This window comes from Dromaius novaehollandiae, chromosome 26, assembly GCF_036370855.1.
Source record: "Dromaius novaehollandiae isolate bDroNov1 chromosome 26, bDroNov1.hap1, whole genome shotgun sequence".
Taxonomy (NCBI): Eukaryota; Metazoa; Chordata; class Aves; order Casuariiformes; family Dromaiidae; genus Dromaius; species Dromaius novaehollandiae.
In genome coordinates this window covers 3930320-3954056 of record NC_088123.1, presented here as the reverse complement: position 1 = coordinate 3954056, position 23737 = coordinate 3930320, and the positions used below count along the sequence as shown (strand labels likewise).

Below are 23737 nucleotides of genomic sequence, written 5' to 3'. Positions count from 1 at the left end.
GGGAAACAAGGCAAAACTGATAGGGAAAGGAAAAATGAGCCTTCCCTGTGCTCAGAAAGCAGATGCCCAGCTGATACTTATCCTAATTTCTTTTAATACGAGGTTAAAGGCCAGTCCCTCCTCTCCCTAGCTGTCCTTTAACGGCACTGATTTGAAAATAGCTCTCTGGATGCAGCCACGGCATCACAGCCAGCTGAAGCGATTAAAAGAAAACATGCCCCCATTCCCAGTTCCCGTTATCGGTACATTGTGTGAAGAGGGTTTAAATATCGCATCATGTTTTTACGCGTGATAAAGCAAATTTTCACAAGCATCACCGGTGGCTGCCGACAGCATCCCTGTGTGCGAGGGCGTCCCCCCGCACCGCAAGGCCCTTCGGACAGGGTTTTACATGGAAAGCCCATGGCTTTATTTGAAGCCTTTGCATGTGATAGGGGAGGAGGTAAACAGGATGTTTCCCGCTCTTCGAGTCCGCTGCTCCTCGCATTTCTCAGCTCTGTGGATTCTCTGATGTCTGATAAAGGCTGGGCCCTCTCTGGAGCCTTTCAGCCACAGCATCTCTCTGCTCTGCCCCCGTGGCTTTCGATTAGGGAACTTGCACCCAAATTTGTATCATTCGGGCTGTTACATGGTTGTCGTATTCACCCAAAATCGCTTTGTATTTCCCAGGGACCGGCAGCCGGACAGGCACACACAGCACGAAGTGATAACCAAGTTATAACCAAGCTCTCAATTAATTGCTGAGCACTTCAGTTTATGGGAATTACCTGGAGAGGAAACACTTGTAAAGGTAAACTACCAGAAGGGTAACCTATTGCCAGACACACTGGTGAACAGTTATTTGTACAAATAGTCTCAGTTTGGCAGTCTTTTCTTACCACAGGCAGCCTGTTTTGGGGGTATCTTTCAGCTCTTGTGTAAGGGAAGAAGGAACTGTGTTATTCAGTCGTTCTGGGGGAGAACAACGTGTTCTCACTGTTTTTCTCTCATTTGCATAAACTATCCTAAATAACGGCTGGACGCTTTTCCTGCACGTCCACCTCGCCTCCCACAACAACTTGCTGTTTTATGCAATAGCCAAGCTAAAAAAAGAAAGTAACTATCATGCCAAAAATGCAACTTTGATAAAATATGAGGGGAAAAGTCAGTGTAAGTGTGACTGGCTCAGGATCCAACGAGAATAACGTGGGAAGGATAGTTTTGTTTTCTTGCCTCTCACGCTTACCAAACCCTGACGGCTGGATACACTGAAGTGAATATCTAAAAACGACAAAATAGATTTTTGCTCTAATGCAAAGAATGCTAGGCAGTAAGAGCAGGACTGGAACGATATCCTAGAATATATCATATTTTCACTGCATTATGCATAGTTTAGTGGGTCTAGATGCAGGAATTTCCAGACCACCTGACCTCCTTGGAAAGTCTATCTTGTAAATATGACCACTGTAAACACTCCACATTTTAATGGGCGGAATATCTTCAAAGCGGCTACCCTGCCGTTCAGAAGCAGACGTGGCTTGAGAGAGGTTCTTGCAGCCTATCTGCAAAGGAAGTGGAGGAATGCGCAGTTTATACTAAAGTAATGTGCACTTGCCCCAGTCTCAGCGACTTCTGAGACTCGGCCAAGGCTTTTCACGTCATTACGATCTCCTGCTGCCGGCGAGGGAATTATTTGCCTCTTCACACTTCTGATCTTAACAGAAAGGAGCGTGTGGCATTTCCAGCCCAGATGGTGGTGTTTCGCTTCGAGCCAGGCCTGTGCCACACGGGTCCAATGGATGAGTTTCTCCCGAGCATCCTCCTGCTCGCGTGCCTCCGCGCGCACTCGCGGCATTGCCGTGAAGGAAAGGCAGATTCGTAACAAGCTCTCTGGAAAGGTAAAAAGTTAAATAAAACAAAACACTCAGACAGCTCTCTCAAGGTTATGGTCTTTCGCGGGCTCTAAAGACACTGCTACTGAGCTGCTCGCTGAGGAGCTGTGCAGTCCCTGGGGGTCCTACGGAAGGGAAAAGTATCTACAATTGGAGTTTATAGGTGGGATGAGCTATTCATGGGCCAGATTCTTAAATGCGGTTCAACTTTCACAAACCTTCCCTTTGCCTATACTTACCCCGTATCTGAGCAAAGATGGATTCAAAATATCAAAGTGAGTCTACATTTGAGACTAAGGAGGCTGAGACTAAGGAGTCTTGGCTCAGTTTTAGAGCTAGCCTAGTCCCCAGCAGCAAGGCAGATGACAGCAAGTGCTATATAGACAATACTGACTTTTATTCCATATTAACAGTTTCCCCGTCTCATCTCCCCACTTTTCACGTAGTTTCCTCTATGTCGGTTTTTCTCTCCAGGCCTTTCCTTGGCAGTGTCTGCCAAGAGAGCCTGCAACCTGCCTTGAACTGAACTTTCGAATTGCCAAAGCCAAGTCCTCAGTAACAGTAATCCAGTGTCGTTGCACTAATGCCACCATGCTTGCCTGGCTGGGCTGGAGCCACAGAGCCGTGCATCTGGTCCAAGGCAATCGTGGTTCAAAACTCCTTCACGTCTGTGTTTTTCTCCTTCTGTTCCCATGAAGGCTTCAGGCTGGGATGAGGCTGTGTTTTGCGGCTCACCCTTCTAACATACGTGACGAGTGAAAGGTTTTCTTGCAAACTCCTGCTTGTTTCCTACGCTGAACGCTTCCAGCAGCGTTGCTGCTGGTGAAGGCCAGCTCGCTACAGATGGTGGGAGAACAAGCAGCCAAAGCGACGCATTTATAAACAGCCAAAGTGGTAGCACAAGGCCTTGGAGTCCAGTTAGTCCTTACGCCTGATGGGGAGAGTCCCAGCATCACAGCCGGGGTGCAAATCCAGGTATCCACTGAGGTGACCAAGGGAATCCTAACCTACACTGACGAAATCATGAAAAACAAAAGTGAAGGCGGTAAATAAGTTCAGATCTGTTATTCTGTGAAAACTGTCTCCCAGGGAAACTGGTAGAAGTCGCATTTTCTGTAACGAGTAAAGTTTCTGAAGGACTTGCTTTGTATGAAGAGCTCCATGTATAAATGCTTGGAAGCAGTGCTCCAAGGCTTCAGCAGCAGCTGTGCCAGCTATATATAACACAGGGCTATAAGAAACAGTGCTCTAAAACACCTGAACAGCAATTTAACTAAACAGGCTTTTACGGTTTATCAGTCTGGTCAGACCATTTGTACCTGGAGCCTTAGTATCGATGAATCTAGCACAACACATCATAGCGAGTGACCTTGCATCAGACCTCTTCTTGGTGGATCAGAAAGCCTGCCTGGTCTTCTCTCACTCTTTAAGAGCAATAATGAAGCATGTGCGTTAATCCGAACATCTCGACCTGGTTGCAGAGGGTGCCTCGCAGCACAGCGTCCAGGCACACCGAGTGACAGGCTGTGCCACCTCAGACCGGGGGGCTTTTCTGCCTCCCTGCTTCCAGGATTTATGATCTTTTTGTTCCACTCAAAGCACTATGATATCTTCAGCAAGGAGACAGCTGAATGACAGGAAGGCCACTTGCTCGTTTATTCCCGTTAAGTATAATATATATTTAACCTGAACTCCTACTAGAAGACATTCTGGTTGAGCAGCAAGAAGTATTGGCCTGTTCTACAGGTAACTTGAGCAGCCAGAGGAGGATTTAAAAAGTAAAATAAAGCTAAAGAACAGTTTTGAAATTTTCTGTTTCAGAGTGTAAACCTCTAACTTCTGGGCTCCTTCCTCCGAACCAGCCCGCGGTCTGTAACAGGACACTGGCCTATACGAGTCCCTGGCTCTGATCCTGCTGGGCAGTTCCTTTGAATGCTAAACCATGCACCTGCATTTTATGTCTGTGCACATCCAGGTGTCTTCTCCTAGTTGTTTTTGGCATCGGCTTTGCTCCTGGATTGGGCAAAGTTCTTTATCTCCTCCTCAAGCATTTTGTTTTGCTTCTCCATGTCTTCCCGCAAGCGCTCCACGTTCATCAGCTTTTGTTCCAGTTCCTCCGACTTCTTCTTCTCCCTCTCAATGTCGTGGTTCAGCCTCACCACTTTGGCCCAGACTTCGAAGTTTTCCTTCTCAAGGCTGCAAAGAGAAATGAAAAGGAGCATGGAAAGATTGAACTGGAAGAGTGCTAGGAAGGCATCATTTGGCTCTCAGTCAGTCAGTCCTCCGTGCCATTAAGCAATTGAATAATTCAGAGTTGCAGTCCTGATCTCTGGGCTACTCTGGGAGCTGCAGAACTGATCTCCTCCACCCTGGGAGATGCCTAGCAGCACTGGGGTGTCTGGTCCAGAATAGTGACAGTGCTTGAACCTGAATCTCTGCTCCCCTGACCCTCAATGACCACATCAATAAGCACAATACATGCAGTGTATAACAGTACCTTAACAATACCTGAAGCTATAGTGACACTAATGGTTACAACCATATGATGCTGTAATAGTGGTACTACTGAATTCTGGAGAGTATAATGATATAATATTGTAATAATAACAATAATTATGACCATATAATTATTGCAGAATTAATATGATAGTAATATAATAATATTAGCAACTACATCATGAGCCTACAGGACATGAGCATTGAATTCTAGACACTACACTATAATACTATATTGTAACTTTAGTCATTACTATAATACAGTGTATATTATTACTCATAAACAATTCTGTGAAGTACTAGTATTGTAATAATACGGACCAAAGACTTCACACTCTCCAGAAGGCAGCCTTTGGCAGTGCGTTACCTTTTAATTTGCTCTTCGTAGTTATTTTTCTGTGCCTCCATTTCTTTTTCCAGCTTCAGGATCATGCTGTGCAGGAACTCCTTGCTCTCCTGACCAGAATCACAAACCTCAGCCGGGCTGCTGGCAGGGCTGGCCATTTCCTTTGGCTGATGGCTGGGGCTGGGGCTCGGCAGGAATTGCTTGTCGGAGCTGATGCTCGCTGTGCCGGGGCTGGAGCAGCTGCCTTCCCTCCTTTCCGCCTGAGAGGTAGGTACGTTATCATAAGTTGAAGCCCGGTGAAGGTCAAGCAGCTTAAAAAGATCATGAGACAGTGTTCTTTTATGTCCATCAGGGAGCCCAGAAGGCATGCTGGTTCCTGGGGAGGATTTCCAAAAGTCACTGGCAAATATGTCGCTTTTGTCATTGCTGCCTTTCTCCCCCTGAGAAGCAGCTGTCAGGAAAGATTTCCTGTTAGGTAGAGTCTGAGTTCTTTTCCTAGACTGCATTTTCCACATTCCCACAGTATCTTTGAATTGTTTCACATCATTATCTTCTCCGGGCACACTTGAACTCGCAGCTGGTCCAGTGGCACTGCTGGCACTTGGGTCGTCTCTCTGAAAAACAGACCTATGGCATTAGATTATCTTCACCCTGTCGTGCACGCAGACATAGGTTGCAGCGACTACTGAAACCGCAATATTTACAAAGGTCACATTTTAACATGCTAGCGAGAATGGCCAAAAGTTTTGCATAAAAATGATTTTGGCTTGAAGTGTGTTTTCTACTAAAAAGAGCTTTTTGCAGAGACTGTCTCTTTCTGAGAAAAGCCCTCAGCATTTTCACTTCACCATCATGAACTGAAAAGGTTTCATCTGTTCTGCCTTTTAGCTAAAAAGCTTTAGGAGTTTTGATTTTTTTCCCAGAAGAGTAAATTTTCCACAGGAAAGAACTCATTTTCCTGATGTAGATATTCCAAGGGTGACAGTTACAGATCTTTAGCCTATTAATAGCAAGTGCTCTTAGTGGCTTGCTGACCTGTTAGATCCCATAATTATTATTAACCAGCCCTTTATTAAAACTGCTGCCGGCCATTTCTGCAAGGATCTAGCCTTACTGTTTGCCTTCGGATCAAGCTGTCTGTCCTGGACACCGCGGGGTCTTCTGCAGCATCCCAGCCCACGGAGCTGCGTGGCACGGGGGCTTTCTTGAAGTCATTATTTTTTTGGGTGGGGGGAGATGGCGGCACATCTTTGGATGCGGGAAAGAGGTCTGCGTGGTGCCTTATCATCACGGTCATCACTTTCTGGATCTGTGGTGTACCTGGGACAAACAGGAGATCCATCAGCAGCAAACCCAGCATAGCGAGCTTTCTTTCCCTGGGCTTTTACGTTTTTTGGTCGGTCTTTCTGGTTTCTTCTGCAGAAGCAGACAGAAATGCAGGGGAATGCAAGGAGCATGATCATAAAACCAAATCAAGGGGGAGATTTTTGTATCACGCTGGAACAGCAACCAAGCTGAGACTCTGCTCAGCTGAGCCAAGCCACAGATGTGTTCCTTCGGCTCGGCAGGCAAACTACAAGCATCGGTTATATCACTGGATGGCTGAATATCATCAGCAAAAGAGTTTGGGAGGTCAGGAAGGAATTTACGTCACCCTTTTAAACCAGGCACCTGGCCTCACATACTTTTCTTCCAAGCATGCAATAGATGTTATTAAAAACAGAGCAGAGCTGAGGGATTGTGTGAAAATCCCCCTCTAGGGAGAACGTGGGATGTAACTCATGCAGGAGTCTGCGGACCATTTGCACATGAATGACCTTCAGCGTCAGGGATCATCATGCCTTAGCTACGTGGAGCAGAGAAATCTTTGGCCTTAAAACATTTCTTCTCTTAGTTCTGGTGCATCTGTCCCTTGCCCAAGGGATTACATTGTTTGGCTTATCTAAGCAGTTATTTCTTTGAGTTTCCCCTGTTTCTTCAAGAAGAATTTCACATCTCCCTGCTTTAGGTGAAAGAAAGGTGACTTTGCCATCTTCCTGAATATTTTGGAATAAGCGATGGAGAGAATGCACAGTGCAGCTCCTAGGGCTTTTTTACCACAGACACATTTATAGCCCAACTGATTACCTGTGGCTTTACACTGCCCTGCTGTATTACTGTGCCCAGACAAGTGTCTGGCTTACATCCATAAGTCTACCTTAGATAGCTTTAAATTTTAAGACCGGATGCAGCTATCTGAATATTTCAGTGCATCATGTGCTCCTACACCAATCATTCCAGGAGTCCCTTTTACCTCTCATAATAATTGCAGGATCCCCTATCTTTGGCCTGATGAGATTCACTCCGATCACCGTGGCCAGGTTATCCACGCTCATCTTGTTGACACTAGAGTTCAGCTGTATTTTGTGTAGAAACCTGCCAGAATCCAAGGGCAAAGATTCCAAGTCAGAGAAGAAACACTCCTATATGCAGGCTGTTATAAAACCCTCATAATCCGTCTAGGTCCTCCTCTAAACCCCAAGGATAGAAAAATATATGTCCCTTATGACTGCACTGGAGCTTTGTCTCGTGTCACTAGAAAAACTGCCATGTGATGAGCTGCTGGGTTCTCCTCTTCCCTCCGCCCGAAAAAAGAAAAAAAGGAAGGAAAAAAAAATCTAATCTTAATTGCAGTGCCAGAGAAAAAAACACACATCACCCATGGCCAAGCTGGGTGAAACTCCACAGTTTCATTGTAAAAGACTTAGTCTAAAATACTGCACTTCATGTTAATTCTCATGGGCTCACAAGTGAGTTTTGGGACTTTGGGGTAGACATTTATGCTCAGACCTCCTTAATGTGTTCATCCCTGTGGCATGAGACTCTCCCTTTAAAACAGTAAGGATCTGATGCCAAACGACAGCTTGCGGGAGCCCTCTCTGGAGCAGTCAGCTTCAGCCTTTGGGGTGATATTTTTACTCAAGAGCAAGAAATCTGAGGTGTTTATACCTTATGCAAAGGACTGACCTGCAGATGTAGCTGAGGAGGTTGTAGTTGTCTCGGGGAAGAAGGGACAGTTGCTTCAGTAGTTCCTGGTGACCCTAAATGCAAGTTAAGAAATAGCTCTGTAAGGGTTCGCATATGAATTCACATACATAAATTGCAAATGTCTCTTGGTCGCTCCAGTCCGTCCCTGTATAGTCTCACCTCTTGGTATTTGCTCACCTTGGAAATGAAATCCAGACATTTCTTTGGGACACCCAGCATGGACCTGGACAAGGTTTTGGACGAGGCTCAGCAAGAAGAGGCAGCTGGTTTCCCAGCATCGCCACTGCCAGAGCAGCGAAGGGGAGAGCAGGCTTTGATCCAGCACAGCACGGGTGACCTGAGCCCTTGTGAAAGAGCTGATCACGCCTAGTCTCAAAGGTAATGAGACATATTTGTATTTGTAAATGTATTTGTATTTGTAGATGTATTTGCTTACATTTCTTGTATGCAAATATTTATGGCACTTCTAACCCAAAACATCCTGACGTGAAACCACCTGCAGGAAACACTTGCCCTTGAAATACAGGTGCTTCTAGGCCTGAATGTGATGGTTTGTAGTGCTCATGCTGCTACACTGCCTTATTATTTTGCAGCGTACTTGTGTTTCCGTATATATGAACCACGTCCACAAGTGTTTTCTGAGGGGGTGAGGAGGTTTCTGGCCCATCAAAATACAGCGTTAGTAAAAGATTGCTCCTCTGTGCTTCTCACTTCTCTAACCCTCTCCCAAATCCCCACTTCCTTCCTCGCCCTCGCCCTGAGCTCTTCGCCAGCCCTGCTCCGGGTGATAGCCGCTGCAGGATGTTGCACTTCCTTCCTCTCCTGCTTTTCACACCCTCCACTTGCTGCAAGGGCTCAACGAAAAGAGACACCGAGCAGCTCTGTGATCTGCCTCTGAAAGTTAAGCTGTGAAGCAGATAGACCCATGTCGTCAGCTTGGGAAACCCCACTGGCTTTGGGAGATTTTCTCTTCTTTTTTTTTTTTTTTGACAGTTTCAAAGCCTCGTGATTGCACACCAGCCCTTGTGGCCCAGCTAGTGAGACTCCTGTTCGAAGAAGTGAAATGCTGAGAAGGGCTGGTGAGAGGCTGCGCTGAACCAGCCGCTGCCGAGCAGCCGCTGCCGAGCAGCCACGTCTCCAGCTCCCCAAGCCCCGCCGTTTAAACGAGGTTAGTTTTCGGGCCAGGAGGAGATAAACTACCGCCCTTTTGTACCTTGCTCTCATCCGCATCCAGCACTTGGCCGCATAGCAGGAAATCGTCGTACTGCATCCAGGGCACGACGGGCTCGGGGAGCTCCCGCAGGTAGAGCTTAAACAAGGAGGCCACAGTGTGCACGTCCGTATCGCTGTAACACAGAAAGAGCCGCTCGCGGGAGGCTCGCACCCAGCCCGAGAGCAAACCCTGGCCCGGCACCAGGGGATACGTCTAAGCTCCCCGAACAGAGATGGGAGATGAAGAGGTCTCAACGGGGTGGAAGAACCAACCTGGGGGGGAACTCGTGGGGGACCATGGCCCCGCTTCGGGAAGGGACTCGGCCCGTGGGAGAATAACTGCCTGCGGGAGACTTTCTGCACCGCAGGGCTGGCAGGTCCCCAGCGTTTGTACGTGGGCTGAGTCTTCCCAGCCCGCCTTTGACTCACGAGTGCTTCATGCAAATACCATCTAGCATTCGCCTCTTTGGCAGGCGCTCCCGACTCTGTGCAGAGCTGGCGAAGCTCGCCCGGGCTTTTAAGATTAACAGCAATTACTGAAGATGTTCTGCTGGGACAGATGTTTGCAGCTTTGCATACCATGTAGTTTACATTATGTCCAAAGGACGCTGTCAAGATTGTCAGCCTCTCATTTGACCCACCTTGAAGTCACTAAACTGTTATAAACTTCTAGCAAAAATCCTCCATGTCATTTATTTTTAGGATTCGTTGTGCTTTTTTTTTTTTTTTTTTTTTTTAGTATTATTATTATTAACTAACCCACATAATCAGGAGGAGTTTTTGCAAAGCTGTCTTTTTGTAGAGCCTACCAAAACACACCATTAGGCGTCCTTGATGCCCAGGCTGTGTTTGTCTGGGCCAACATGCCCGTGCAAACCCAAACAGGCCGTGGCTGGGGGGGAATACTCTCTGCAGCGTCAGACGGCTGCGGCTGTCCTTAGCAGCCAAGGCAGCGAGCTGCCGGTCTCTGGTGTCGCGGGGGGAAGCCCAGCTTGGCTGGAAGCAGCATTACCTGCTGCTCTGCAGTTTCGGGACACTGTATTCCCAGCGAAAGCCTCACCTCCGGTTTTAACCACTGCCCACTCCCGCTCTCCAAAGCTCCCAGGACATTTGCTGTCAGAGCGTTTTCTGGGCACTATGTGGTTGAACTCAAGGGTGCATTTTGCTTAGATTGTCCAACTTTGGTCCAGGTGCTGTAGCATTAGGGCCGTTCTGCTCTCGCTTCCAGGTGGGGCATAGAAAATCAACTCAGGAGCCCTTTTGCTTTGATTTTGGCGGCTTGCCAGGAGCTTTTTGGAAGAAGCAGAACGTCCCTGTGCCCCAAACACCCACAGTTTTGAGGATAAACATTTGTAGGGTTTAGATAAGAGTTGGGCAATGACAGTAGTTGCACCTCCTTGAATCCCAGCCCCAGTGTCACATCTCACAGCTCCACCTGTATGAGCTGCCAGGCATTGTTTGGCATATCCGTGGGTTTGGATACTGCTATCTCAGCTGCACGACAGCCCCTGGTCACATGTAAGACGGTCTGAAGATGGGAAGATGGTGCTGATGATCGAGCCAGCATCTGGTGGCATTCACGCCGGTGGGCACCCTGTTACTGGCCTTCCCAGCTCCCACCTCAATGAGAAAAAGGGTCACTGTCACCCAGAAATCTCTGTGGGACCCCAGGGCCGATCACCCCGAGCCCGGCAGCACAGGGTTAACACCACCAGGCACCAAAACCAGCCGCTACCCTTTCCTCCTCCGTGCCCTGCTGCAAAACATTGTTCTGCAAAAAAAAAAAAGCCTTCACCTTCCTATGACCCCGCACAGGTTACAACAGGAAAGCTTTCTGAAAGTGTCAGCAGGATACAGGCACTGGGAAAGTGAGAAACGTGATGCAAAACCAAAGGCCAGGCTGGTTACGCACGGAGCAGCCGCCGCTCTACCTTTCACGCCCTGGAGCAGCGCAGGGATTGTTTAGGTAAAAGTGCTGTGGCTTCTCGTAACACGCTTTCTGCATAAAGCCAGGTGATAAACAGGAAAAGTTCTGTGGTCCGGGACAGGCCTGGGAATGCAGAAACAAGCTCTACCAAGGGCGGCTTGGGGAAGCCGCTCCGCACAAACCCTCCTTCCCCAAACCGGGGAGCCGAGAGCGAGGGGTTAAGCCCCGGCTCAGCGGGGCCAGGAGGTGGGCCACCTTTTAGCCATGACAAGGCGCCTTCAGAGGTTGGGCAGCTGCTCTGGGAGCAATCACCGGGCTTTATAAAGAGCTGCAGCGGGGTGCTTTCCCTCTTCTCTCATTTTGCATAGGGCATGGCAGGGGTAGGAGCTGCAGATCTCTCTCTGGAGCATCTTGCTGTGCTCTCAAAGGAGCTACATTGCAGGGATGAGTTCTGGGGTACAAGGAGCTCTGCAGGGGCAGCCAGCTCTCTATTAGCTCTGGGGAAGCCTTGAGGAAAGCAATTCTACCTTGAGCTTTAGGACCTTCTCTGAACTCTTTCACAACCCTCTGCTCGCTCTCCTTTCTCTAAACCTCCTTCTTACACAGAGCTCAGCTGCTCAGGGCAGAAAAGCAGAGAAAAGTGTTATCCTTATCTGTGATCTCAGTGGGGACCTGTCTCAAGTGCGGGCCTTGGAGAAGGAGGGTGAGGGACACCCCTAAACTCTCTTCTTTTTTATCAACCTAATGTCAGCAGCTGGGCTCCCTGCTCCACCTTTGCTGGCACTTTGGGTTTCTGCCGAATCTCTCCTCCCTCCTTGCTGAGCCCCTCCAGACTCACTGGGGGTTCAGTGGGCTGCTTTTCCCCGGATTTCAGGGTGCAAAAGGGGGGAATCCAGCATTACCGGTCAAATGATGGCCTTTCTCCAGCATCAAACGCGTCCTGGAGCCGTTTCACCAGGTTGTCCTGGCCGGGGAGGCGGAAGATGCCCTCCTCGCTCATGCCGTGCTCCTGGATGAACTCCGCGCACTTCTCCACCAGGATGGGGACCTGGTGCTGCCCAAATTTCTGCTCGTAGGCCATGGTCTCTACCAAGCGCCGACCAAACACCGCTAGGAAAAGGACACGTGGGTTAAAAGCTTTGCTCCAGGGCAACGAGCAACACCGTTGCCCTGTTAAATGATGGCTTCACAGAGGGATGCTCTAGATCCTTATTTTGACTGTTCCAGCTTATAAATTTCAGCGGCAGCTCTGACTTGCCAAGATTAGGGTTTGGCTTGAGCAGGAAAATTCTTCTCTGAGCTTTTCTATCTTTGCTTCCCAACCATCCTGGTGATTTTTGTTTTCTGCCCTCCTTGCAGACCTGTAACACCGCAAAGCATCTGGCTGACAGCGCTCAAGGCGTGTTACCTACTACCGCGCATCAGGCAGTACTCGCTTTTCTTCCGAATAGTGAGGAGTTGCAGCAGAGAAGAGAGAAATGGGAAAAGCAAAGAGGCAGGTGCTGGGAGGGAGGGTGAGCTTGTGGGGCCAATGCAAAGGACATGCAAAGCATGGGGGATGGCTGGGAGTTAACAGCTGCATTCCCAGCTGCATGGGTGCCTGTGGCTTGGGGAGAAGTCAGTAGTGCAGCACTGCGAAACCCAGGGCCTCTGGTTTGGGAGCAAAATTGCCAGAGCTGAGCTGGGCTCGGGGGCTCCCTTGCTTCCAGCCCTTGCTTTTCTTCAAGGAAATTTCCATGATAAAGCAGAAGTCTCGAAAAGTGAGCTGCAAAAGCCTCACAAAGGCTTGGGGCTGGATATCTTAGTTAGCTGCTTTCTTTCCCTCTCTCCCTCCTATCCCCCCCCAAAATCTCCCCTGTGCGAGCAAAAGCGGTATTTTACAGTGGGCAGTACCTTTCCTGCGGAGCAAGGGCTTTTTCCTCCCGAACTCGCAGCGGAAGAGCAGCTCGAGGGGGGGAATGCAGCAGCCCGCATCCCAGCTCTTCCTCCGCAGAGCCTGCGGCATGCTGACAGCGGCAAAGGGTCCGACGGCCCGCTACCGTATTTTGCCCTGGCGGTGCCTGCTCAGTGTGTTTGCCTCGTGCTCCGAAGGCTGAAATACTCCCTGCGTATCCTCCGGATCAGTATAATGCTTGTAAACACTCTCGCTAGGAACCGCAAGGCTTGTCAGCACCTGCCCGCTCATGGGGGTTCTTCATTTATAGGTGGCTTGCTTATGCTTTTAAATAATGAACATAAACCTGTCATGGAGCAAATGGCTTTTTTCTTTTTTCTTTTTTTTTTCTTCCCCTTCCTCCTTTGGTAGCTGATAAGGCTTGTACCCTGCAGGCTGGGGTTTGCCTTTGCTCGGGGAAGCCTCGCTGGGCCAGCGGCACGCTCTGCATGGTCCCTCTGGCAGCAGAGGTGTCACGTTGTGGGGGGAGCCAGCCCGTGAAGCAGCTCCCGGCGTGTGCCGGCCCGCGGAGGCTGGAGACGTTTTGGAAAGTGGTGCTTGGCCCTTTGCAGCCGCTCTGCCTTTTAGCAGCAGCACAGCTTCACCACCAGCTGCCTTATCTGCATCTGAGTCACGTGGGGCTTCTTCCACCACAGCTCTTGCCAAAACCTCCACCGTGCGGTGGGTTGCTTTAAAGGCACACATTGCCTCGGCTTGTGTTGGAGCCAAAAGCACGAAGTTTGGTTTGCATAAAATGCAGCTCTGTAGCGCCTGGCTTTGCTGCTATGCTCGGGGCTCTCTGTGTTACTACGAATTTACTTTTTCAGTCATGCAAGGTCACTTCATCCTGCTGGCAGCCTCCTCAGTTTAAGTGCGGATCAGACCTGGAGTTATTATTTTATATTATTACACTTAGCAGGGTGGGGCAGTGCCCTGAAAATCTCTCTCGAGCAATCCAAATGTTAGATGGTAACAGTGCCTCCCCTGAGGCGCAGCGCGTTTCAGGGTAAAGGCAGAAAACATCTCGGCTTCAGAGGCAGCCAGCTGCGTCAGGGTCTCGATGTGGCTTATCTTTTGCTGTAGCAGGGTTACAGCATGAAAGCTCGTATCAGCAGCACCCGCTTGTCTTTGAGCTGCTGCGATTTATACTAGCGCGGGAGCTACAGAGCCTGTTGGAGAGCAGAGCTGCATCGTGCTCATCTTGTATAGCTGGAGCACAGGACCGTGACCTTGCCTCCTCCTCCAAGTGCATCACCGGCAGCGATGAATCGATGGTTTGCTCCTTCCTAAGTGGTTAATGCTTTACGTTTCCCTGACCACGATTTTGCAATGGCACAAATAGCTGCCCGTGGGCCTGCAAGTGGCAACCCCATCCCCGCGAGGCTGGCGAGCACGCCGTGGAGGCACGCTGCAGGGAGCAGAGCCGGCAGAAACGGGGGAAGGAGAGCTGAGTGCTCTGAAAAGCAGAGTGAGAAAAGGAGGAGGTGAAAGGCAGGATTTTTTTCTGTGCTTTACTCCCTGCTCTGTCACTGACCTGCTGACTAGAAGTCGTCCTCGAGATTGGCACTTGCTGGAGCCAATGGTCAATGAGAAGATTCCCCAAAGATGTCGAACCAAGCCCAAAGATCCTCATTCGTGCTTGACTACCAGTTCCTTAACTCTGCCCGCGTTTGTACAGACCCAACACCCCAGGGGCCGGTCTATAAGACGGTTTCTAAGGCATTATTGCATTTTAAGTAATAATCATCACTCCCCGTTCCGGTTTCAAGGTTTGAATTCCTTGCGTAAGAGGTACCACGGAGCACGGGATGCTACCGAACGGCCTCTCCGAGAGCTGCTCCCGCTCCCCTTTACCTCCTGAGGCCGAGCCCAGCACTCTGCGGATGGATTTAACCCACTCCTCCATCTCAGCCTGGGAGTTCGCCATGAGCACGCAGGAGTCCTGTCCCGCCCGATTCTGGTCTCCAGAGACCCCTGCAGAAAAGAATCATTTATAAAGGGAGCTGGAGGAGGGAAAGCATAAATACTTGTTGGTTTCTCTGTGAAAAGTTTTGGGGCCCCAAATCCCCCGTTAATCCCTATTTTCCCTGCAAAAGGAAGCAGCGCTCTTGCATTTCACTTGCGCTGAGGCTGTTGGACACGGGAACAAAAACTGCTTAAAATTACAGCGAGGGAAGTATCCTCCCTTTGTGTCAGCGCTGCCGCGAGCGCAGGGATCACGCTGGTGGCCCCGGCCATGGGCAGTGACACAGGGCTGACGCATGAGCAGTAAAAGCAAGACATCAGTTGTCACATGCCATGCAGTGCTGTACAGACGCTGAAAATACGGGGGAGCAGAATGATAGGCGGACTAGAAAGCTCTGCGTTATCAAAAGGAAACAAAACCAAACCACAAAAACACTTTTTCCGGCTAATTTTTGGAGCTGCTTCATCAGGTCTCGAGCGGGACCTGGCCCCAAGAGCCTCCCGGGGCTCGGATGTGTCTGGCCCAGCCAAAAAGTGCGTGACAAAGTGGAGTGAAGCGGCGACGCGGGGTGCTCGCAGCCTCACCTGGGATGATTTCGAAGATGAACTTCCCTCCTTCCTCGGGGTTGCCGGCCACCTCCCTGATGGTGCTTCCCTGCAGCGACAGGCAGCCCTAGGTCCAAGCAGAGCAGGAGTTGCCAACACCCATTTCACGTCACCTCCTCAGCCCTTGAGACCCAAATCCGCCCTTTAAACAAGTTTCAGGAGCTGATGGTTTTTTCTCATTGCAAAAAAAAAAAAAAATATTGTAAAAAAAAGGGACTTTTCAAGCAATAAGGGACACTTCCCAAGCACCGTTTTTTCTGATGAGCTGGTTCTCAAGCTGAGAAAACTGGTTATTATATATTAGTTATTACATTATACTTTTTTCTTCTCCTTTTTCACTTTTATCTGCTTTCATCTCCTGTTGGGTGTGGAAGAAGAAAGACCTGAGGAGATGAGACACAGCAAAACACCAGAGTAAAAAAGAAACTTGTCCTTTTACACAGAGTCCCTTGAAACAAAAACCAAGCAAACCCCAGTGCTTGTGGGAGAGGAACAGAGAAAGGAAGGGAGGGGTGAAAAAAAGGGAGGAAAACCTGCCAACAAGGAAAACAACCGTTTTGTCCCTGTGGAGGGGCGACGGCCGAGGCACGCAGGGCAGCGCAGCAGCCGCAGCGAGAGCCTCTCCTACGCGGACCGGCTTTTCCGTCAGCAGTGAACCTCTTGCCCTGAAACTCCCCAAACAGGGAGAAGATGGTGGAAATTAACCTTGGAGGACGACGGCAGCTTTCTCACCCGTTGGGTTTTCCCAGCACCCAAGTGGCACCCAGCCCCGGCAGGGCTCCCGAGCGCTGCATTAATTTAAGTGCGCATATGAGGATCCCGATGGGGTTAGCTAGGATGCACCTCCGCCCCGCGTACCTGCGGCTTGGCGTCGTCCTCGTCCTTGTAGTAGTAGAGCTGCTGGCCCCGGAGCACGAAGTAGCGCTGCTGCCAGTTCTTGACGATGGAGCGCTGCTTCTTGAGCCAGCCGATCTTCAGGGGCCGCTCGAGCGGGTTGGGGGAGGCCGGGCGGGCGCCGGCGGGCACCATCTCGCCCGTCATCACGCTCTTGGAGCGGGCTGGCGAGAGGAAGAGAGGGACCGGCTGGCAGAGGGACGCGGGCAGCGGCGGGCAGGGAAGGGCCGCCGCCGCCGCAGCCGTGCCGGGCTAAAGCGAGCGCTAGCGGGAAGGAGGCGGCGGGAGCCGTGCTCTGCCCCTCTGCCTGCGCAGAGCGCGCTGGGCAGGCTGGAGAGGCTGTAGCGGAAGCGGCTGCAGTATCTGTCAGGGTATGCTTCCTTTTTCCTGCGTGGGAGTAATTGTCTTGCAAGTGAGAAGAAAATCATTAGCTTTTTTTTTTCTGGTGGTAGCATGCTTTTTTTTTTTTTTTCACGCCCTCCCTCCCCAAACTGATTGCAGTGGCGATAGCAGAACGCCCCAGCCGGCCTCGAAAAGAACGCTTGAAAAATACCCCTCAGTCTAGGGAGCTCGTTGCCTGATGTTTCCCAAGGGGCTGTTCCCACAGTAAGGAGATCCAGTGGAAAAAAGCACGGGTGCGGATTTACTGGGCGGGAAGGTGTTGCTCCCTGTCTCCCGTGAGCATCGCTTGGATGGGTTTTGTGCCCATCTGTGCCGGCGCTGCACCCAGCGCCTGTGCCCAGGGCTCTGCACATGGCAGCCAGATCCCTGCAGCATCTCTAGGTGCTTCTGCAATGCCAAATGCCCTGGGGAGGGATTATTTCCAGAGAGACACCGATTTTTGTCCCTGGGCCGGGCACTGTGCGCCCATCCCGGCTAGCTGGGTCAGCATTAACGGGCTCAGGGTAAAAATAGTGCTATGACTACAGGGGATTTCAGCTTGGCTGAGCTCTGTGCGGGGACTCGCCGGGGCCTCGGCTCTCCCCGGCTGAGCGGAGCGAGTGACGCCTGGACGGTTCCCACGAAGCAGCGATGCATCCGCTGCAAAAGTGTCAAACCCCCCTGAGTGGAGCCAGCACCGGAGCTCGGGGTGCGAGGACGCCCGCGGCGGGTGGCCCAGCCTGGGAAACGAGTTTTGCGCCGAGCTCAGGGCAGTCAGCGATGGCTTCAGAGGTCAGCAGCACCGACCTGCTTCCCCTTTCGAAATCCCCTGGCGCAAGAAACCCCGCCGGGCTTTCCAGACGGTGCTGGCGTGCCCGGCGTCCCTGCAAGCCAGGCTCGGTGGCAGTGCCGGCAACGTGGGCTCATTGCACCGCGGGAGAGCAGCTGGTGGGCTCTGAGCCCACGTCCTCCCTGCAGAAACCAGCATTTCCTCTAGAAACCTCGGAAAGGACGGCAAACTCCCCCAAATCATCCTTCAAAGCGCAGGGCAGGCACGGAGAGCGCTGTGTCTCTCCATCACCTTAGCCCGGGGTGGCTGCATCGATGCCCTGCGGATTGGGATGCTGCGGGAAGGAAGGGCCGAGCGAGGCCGCTTGAGCAGCGAGCCGTGCGGCACCGTGATAATTAAGCTGCTAATCACAGCATTGGAGAAAGGAAACCGGAGAAACACTGGAAGGACTCTGAGGCACGGCCAGCCGACCCCAAACGACTGCATGGAGAGAGGGGGACGGCGTGGGAAAACCTGCCGTTGCTGCTCCCGGGGCGCTTTGCCTGCTCCCAGCCCTGACCGCCCCGGCCAAAGCCTGAATCAGCCAGGGAATGGGAACGCAAATCCTCTCTGCGGCCTTTAACATGCTTCATCTGGTGCAAAATGAACGTGCAGCAGAAGGGGTAGATTGGGGTCTCGATCCTCTGCGGTGTCTGTGGCCTCGTGCCCTGCGCGTGGTGCAAGGTCTCGCCGGCACCCACAGCCTATTCGCGCCTCCTGCAAAACTTTCCGCCCACACGAAACCAGCGGTCCCGAGGTTGCGGTTCCCTTCCCGACCACTTTTCCATGTTTCAGCCTTGTGCGGCGAGGGCTAAGCGTGCCCAAAGTCCTGCGGGTTTTGACACGGGGCTGGGGGAAGCTTTTCCCCCCACTCGGCGCTCGCCACCTCCGCGGGGCACCGGCTCCAGCGACCGGGCGCTCTCCGAAGCGCTTCCTGCGGTGAAGGCCTCCAAATCTGAATACTTCTTCCAAAACATCGTCGCTCCTGCTGCACCCCGTCGCGGCGGGGTGCCCGCGTCCTGCCGCGCGCTCCGAAGGCGGGTGCCACCCCGGCCCTGCTCGCGGAGGAGCGACGGTGCCGCTGCGCTGGGGCAGGGGATGCGGCAAGCGGGGTGCGAGCAAGCGGGCTCACGCCGGTCTCGCAAGGGAGATTGGCTCTGTTGCTGAAAGCGGTATTTTTGCATTTTCCTCGGCGTTTTTCAGAGGCGGTTGGTGGAGGAAATGAGAGCCCAGGCAGTAGCACAGCCCTTACTTTGAGGTTTTTCTGCCTCCAAAAAGCAAGATTGTCACTGAAAACTGATGAAAAGCATTTTCAAGAGAAGCCTTCTGGGAAGGACAACTCGGAGGCACCGCGGGACTCCGCGTGCTGCCCTGGGCCTGCAAGGTGCTGGCGAGCCCAGGAGGAGCCAGCGAGGGCGCTGCTGGCTTACGGGGCTTTGCAATTATTTTCCGGAGGCGAGTCAGGTCCCTGCCGCTCCCCGGCCAGAAACCCTGAGGCGGGAGCACAGCCGATGCACCGAGCTGGGCCGGACCCTCGGCTCTCTGCGGCCAGGAGAGCAAACCAGTGGCTCCGCGGATAGAAATGAAAAGGAGGCGCTGGAAGGGGGATTTTGGAGGTGCCCATGCAGCGGGGAGACCTGGGGTTCTGCGCTCCGGCGGATGGCGGCGCGGGAATGCCACGAGCCGGGAGCTGAGCCCAGCCCAACCCGGGCCTGGTCGGCAGCATTGCGGGCGGCCGTTCCCGCACCCCGCTCCGGCGCTGCTCGGGGCCTCCGGTGCCTGGGACTTGGAGCTGCCAAAGCAACGCTTGCAAAAAGCACTAATAATTTAATTGCAAGCAGATCTGCCAGCAAGAAGCAATTTCTGAGAATGACGTTGGTTCAGGAAGAGCTCAGCACTGCAGACACCATCGCGTTTAAGCCTCCTCGCCGCAGGGAGAAATCAAAAGTGGCAACGGCATAAAACTCGGCGTGGGCCCGAGGAAAGCTCATGGCACGCCTGGGCATCACTTCGGATGGCCCGGTTTCCCAAGCTTTTGCTCAGACCTGGAGGTGTTTTTTCAAGAAGTGCACGGCAGGGGCCGCGCGGCCCCCTCCCCGCGCCCCGCAGCGCCCTGGCCGCTCCGGTGACCACAGCCGCCGGAGCTCGCGGCCAGCAGCGGCGATGTGGCTTGTGCCGTAACCAGCCTGACCCGAGTGACCGCACTTGCGAGTGACCACGCACCCCCTCCTCGCGCCCTCGCGCCCTTGCAAGGACCGGGGTGCCCCAAATGCCCTCCCAGGGCCAGCTGAGCCCCGAGCCGGCGTCTCCCCCGCTTGCCGACCCGAAAACAGGCTTTGGATGCACCGTGGGAGGAAACGAGTGACGTCAGGGTGGGCGAAGAGACCTGAGCGCGGGCGAGATTGCTCCTTCCAGCCTTGCACCTCTCTGTAGCTCACATATTTCACCTTCTGCCCTGGCAAAATGAGCCAGAGCAAAGCGCCTGTGTGTGCTGGGAATCTCCCGAAAGCCTGGGCGCCGGGTGGTCCCATCCCCATCCCCACGCTCCCGGGACACCCAGCGCAGCAGCCCCGACGCATCTCCCTGGCCGCGCTCCCGCAGCACCATTGCTCGGTATCTTTGCAAATGGCTTTTTGCAAATTTTTGCAAAATGATTTGCAAATTGCCCTGCTGTCCAGCACCACCAGCATGCGGTGGCCGGGGGCCGCGGGACGGCGGGGGCTTAGCGCCCACCTGTCCCCGCGCCCAGGCCAGCGGTGGGGTTTCGGTCCAGGCCGCGTGCGCGATTGCTGCTGGGTTTGGGTGCCAGCACCCCCCAAGCAGGGTCCCCAGCCGCCCCGGCCCATGGCTCGCGCCTGAAAGGCCCCAGCGCAAGCAGAAAGGTTACGGGCATAAAAAAGCGGTAACAGTACCTATTTTTGCAGCATCCATTTTCAGGTTGAAATCCCAGTTCCGGGGCAGCTTGAGTGACATTTTGGATCAGGAGGGGGGTGGTTTTGTTAGGTTTTTTTGAGGGGGACACACTTAGGAGACTGGCTGAAACGAAGCTCTTATAGTCCTCTGGGAATCCCGTGCCTGGGGTTTGATCCCCCGCTTGCAGAGCGACGGCGCGATTAAGGTTGATTTGCTAATGTACTTCCTCCTCCTTCCTTTGCGAGCGGCTGTAAGCAACCCCATAAAAGTACTTTCCTGCCCTTCTCGTTTTCTGCAGTGCTCTCCCTTTCGCTTCCCAGATGCAACGTATGAGATTTTTTGCCCTTTTTTTTTCGCTCCCCTCTGATACCACCTCAGTCACGCCAAGTCAGAGGCGCCGAGGCAGCAGCAGTCCGTGCCCAGCCGCCGCGGCAACGCGCCGGTAGCCAGCAGGGCAGCCGCGCTGCGTTTTCGCGTGCATCTCTCCGCGCTTGAGGAAGTGGCTGGCCTCTTCTGCGCCGCCGGCGTGCTGCAGCCGCGACTGCCTCATGGCCGGAGGGTGCAGCCCAGCCCAGGCTTTCGGGAACTGCTTTGCTGCGCCGCAGAGCCGCTGCGCTCGTCGGGGCTCAGCGCCTTGAGGACGGGGTGCTGCACGTGGGGAGCTCCCGGCCGGGGCGGCTGTGCGGGCACGGCCTGGGACGACTTGGGTGTCCGCTTGCGCTTGCTTATTACAACTGCCGAATTGTCCCCAAAGCTGATTTGAGGTTTTTTGAACCTCCGTTGCTCTATGCCGATGACTGCACTAAGTGCAAAGCAGTGCACAGCAAACGTCCCTGCGCGGGGGAGCCTTCGGGTGGATGGCAGCAAGCAATGTTTGCAGCCACGTAGGATTTCGATGCCTCTGGAGCGGTGCAATTTGGGTGACAGAGGAGAGATGGCACGGTTATGCTGACACGTAAATTCCGCTATATGCACAGTACTGGTTTATACTGGTATGGCTTCCCACAGGGCTGCAAGCGCTGGCACAGTTTCCTTTACAGCTTCTAAACCAGCGTTGTCAATGCTGGCAACCTGTGTGAAGCTCAGGTCTGCGGCTTATGCGCCAAGATGCGTCCAAAAAGACGCCGCGCAGCCACGCTGATGCAGTGCTTCGGCACTGCAGGGACCCCGATTCCCCCGCGAGGGCCGGGGACGTGGGCACAGGCCTGTCCACCCCGCAGCGCTGGGCAAAGCCACCGTCTGCACTCGAGGCAGCGAGCTTACCCTGTTCCACGATGCCGTTGCATGCTGTCTTCCTAAGAGGGAGGTAGCTGCACATATGCAAAGCAAATCGCCTCTCAGCGATGCAATCGCATGGAGGTGCAGCTTGCGGGATGCAGGAATGAAGGGAAGGAAGGATTCCTGTGCTAGCAAATACACGGATAGAGCAAATAACAGTGAGCACTGCGGCGAGACGTGGGAACGCATGCCACAGGGCTGACGGGGGCACGTCAGCCCCTGCCTGCCCCCCAAATCCCTGCCCGAAGAGCCCGTGCTGGAGAGCTGGGGGTCTGCGGAGGGGGAAGTGGTCCCGGACAGAAAGCAGGAGCAGCGAGCTGGTGCGCTCGATGTGCTGAAGGAGGACACGGCGAAGGGTTCCTGCTCGGATCTGCTGCCCGCCGTCATGCGCTTTGGTGGCACATGCCAGGGACGCAGCAAGCCGCCTGCAAAGGGTTTTTTAGGCCAGCAGGGCAGTAGCATCAGTTCAGGACATGCCACCAGGGCAAGGAGGGGAGGCACCTGCTCCGACCACCCGATCCCAGCCCAACCTAGGCTGAACCCATCAGGGGCTGTCTAATTGCAGGCAAATACTGGTCTCCTTGAGTTCAGGACGCTGCTATTCCTCATCCAGGTCAAAAAAAAGAAAGCCCCAGGACGCGCCAGCTCAGACATCCCCCGTCTCACATATTCCGCTGCCAAAAGCCCTGGAAACGTGACGGCACGAGGCAGCGCGGAAAGTGGAGCTATCGCAACGGAGCAGCCGATCACGCTCAGCCTCAGGACCCGAGCCTGAACTACAGTAACCTGTACAAAACCCTGCTTTGCGCCCAAACTCCTTGAATTACCCCCATTTTCCTCCTACCCCCAGTGAAGGGTGCTGTTAAGAGCTCTAGAATTTAGCGTCATTTTCCCTTTTATTAATAAGCTGCAGAGAGAAGGAGGAACTCCAGTGTTTCATGCATTTTGATCCCTTTTTTCAACTGCACTTTTACGAAACCCCACAGCAGCTTGTGTAAGACAGCCCCTGCCCACCCGCCGCCAGCTGCCCGTGTGAACAGGATGTCACGCAGCGCGTTCCCTTCAAAGGGAAAGGAAACGGCAGGCGTTTCAGCGCGACTTCGTGCAGTTCAGACAAACCCCTGTGCCCTGCGCGCAGCAGCGAGCTCTCGCGAGACGCCGGGGCTCCCACGTCCGCTTGCGGTTACGAATGTCCCTCCGCGACAGCGCTGGGGCTCCCTGCTCCCGCCAGCACCCCGAAAAAGCCCTCAGCAAGCTCCTGCGGAGCTCTTTGGGCTGCCACCCGCGTGGTCCCACCAGCCACCCTGCTGCGGGGTTTGGGACTTGGGGTCTTCTCAGAGATCGTGCCGGGGGACCTGTTCCTGATGTGAATGCCCCAAGGGGCCTTGGACATATCTCAGCCCATAAAACTGTTGTTTTGTTTTGTTCTGAAACCCTATTCTCTCCAGATTTCATGGGGAAGCTGTTCTGACCCACCACCAGCAAATGGAAAGACGCTTTAGAAGACAGCAGGAAGGAGGGTTGTGCTGAGACCTGCTTGCAGCAGAGGCAGGCTTGGCTTGAGGCTTAGTATCCTTACAATACTAAGTGCACGGAGCACCAGGCAGGATTTGCGCTGGGAAGGGTGACTTCCGAACGCTTTATGCAGTTCGACGGGCACAGGTCTAGGAGGAACGAGGGTGATCTTCACGCAAACAGCCGTATGTTCACAACACCTGGAGAAGGGGGTCTCCCCCCCCCCCCCCCCCAGCTCCCACCCGAGCTCGGGGCCCAGCCGCAGCGCAGCAAGGCGGGCAGCACTGCCGGGAGCGATGCAGACTGGCCAGGCACCGAGGATGCGGCGCATCAGATGCGTCTGACTCACTGCAGCGTGGGCACGCACGTTTCCGGGCTGCCTCGGCGGCAGGGCATCTCGCTGAAACCCACGTCACAGCAACGAGGAAACTCAGTTAACGGCTGCAGATAAAGCAGAACTAAAGTGCAGGACAAACTAACCTGGGAGGAGGGGGAGAGTGTTAACAGAGCTTAATTCTCCATCTATTACCTAACCCCTACGTGC

The 23737-nt window shown here is 53.1% G+C and overlaps 1 protein-coding gene across 2 annotated transcripts; it reads right to left on the bottom strand.

Annotated features, from left to right (window-relative positions):
- Positions 1-2244: 2244 nt before the first annotated feature.
- On the bottom strand, positions 2245-23732 carry ARHGAP25 (Rho GTPase activating protein 25). Of its 2 annotated transcripts, none has more exons than XM_064497909.1 (12): positions 21664-23732; positions 20400-21301; positions 16242-16682; positions 15363-15450; positions 14667-14786; positions 11782-11989; positions 8954-9086; positions 7720-7793; positions 7007-7128; positions 5828-6033; positions 4735-5327; positions 2245-4067 (listed from the first exon to the last, which is right to left on the bottom strand). In XM_064497909.1, the coding sequence occupies exons 3-12, from the start codon at positions 16422-16424 to the stop codon at positions 3857-3859; spliced, it is 1938 nt and encodes a 645-aa protein (XP_064353979.1). In that variant the 5' UTR covers positions 16425-16682; positions 20400-21301; positions 21664-23732; the 3' UTR covers positions 2245-3856. The 2 variants fall into 2 exon arrangements, with proteins under 2 accessions (XP_064353979.1, XP_064353978.1); XM_064497908.1 differs by having other exon boundaries at positions 16242-16441.
- Between the last annotated feature and the right edge of the window lie 5 nt (positions 23733-23737).

Excerpts from the sequence above, each read along its gene's own strand:
- ARHGAP25 (XM_064497908.1), bottom strand. The coding sequence starts at position 20,460 with ATGTCACTCAAGCTGCCCCGGAACTGGGATTTCAACCTGAAAATGGAT. Across the intron at positions 16,442-20,399 it reads AATGGATGCTGCAAAAATAG|CCCGCTCCAAGAGCGTGATG; the intron begins GTACTGTTACCG and ends TCCTCTCGCCAG. Across the intron at positions 15,451-16,241 it reads AGGACGACGCCAAGCCGCAG|GGCTGCCTGTCGCTGCAGGG; the intron begins GTACGCGGGGCG and ends GCTTGGACCTAG.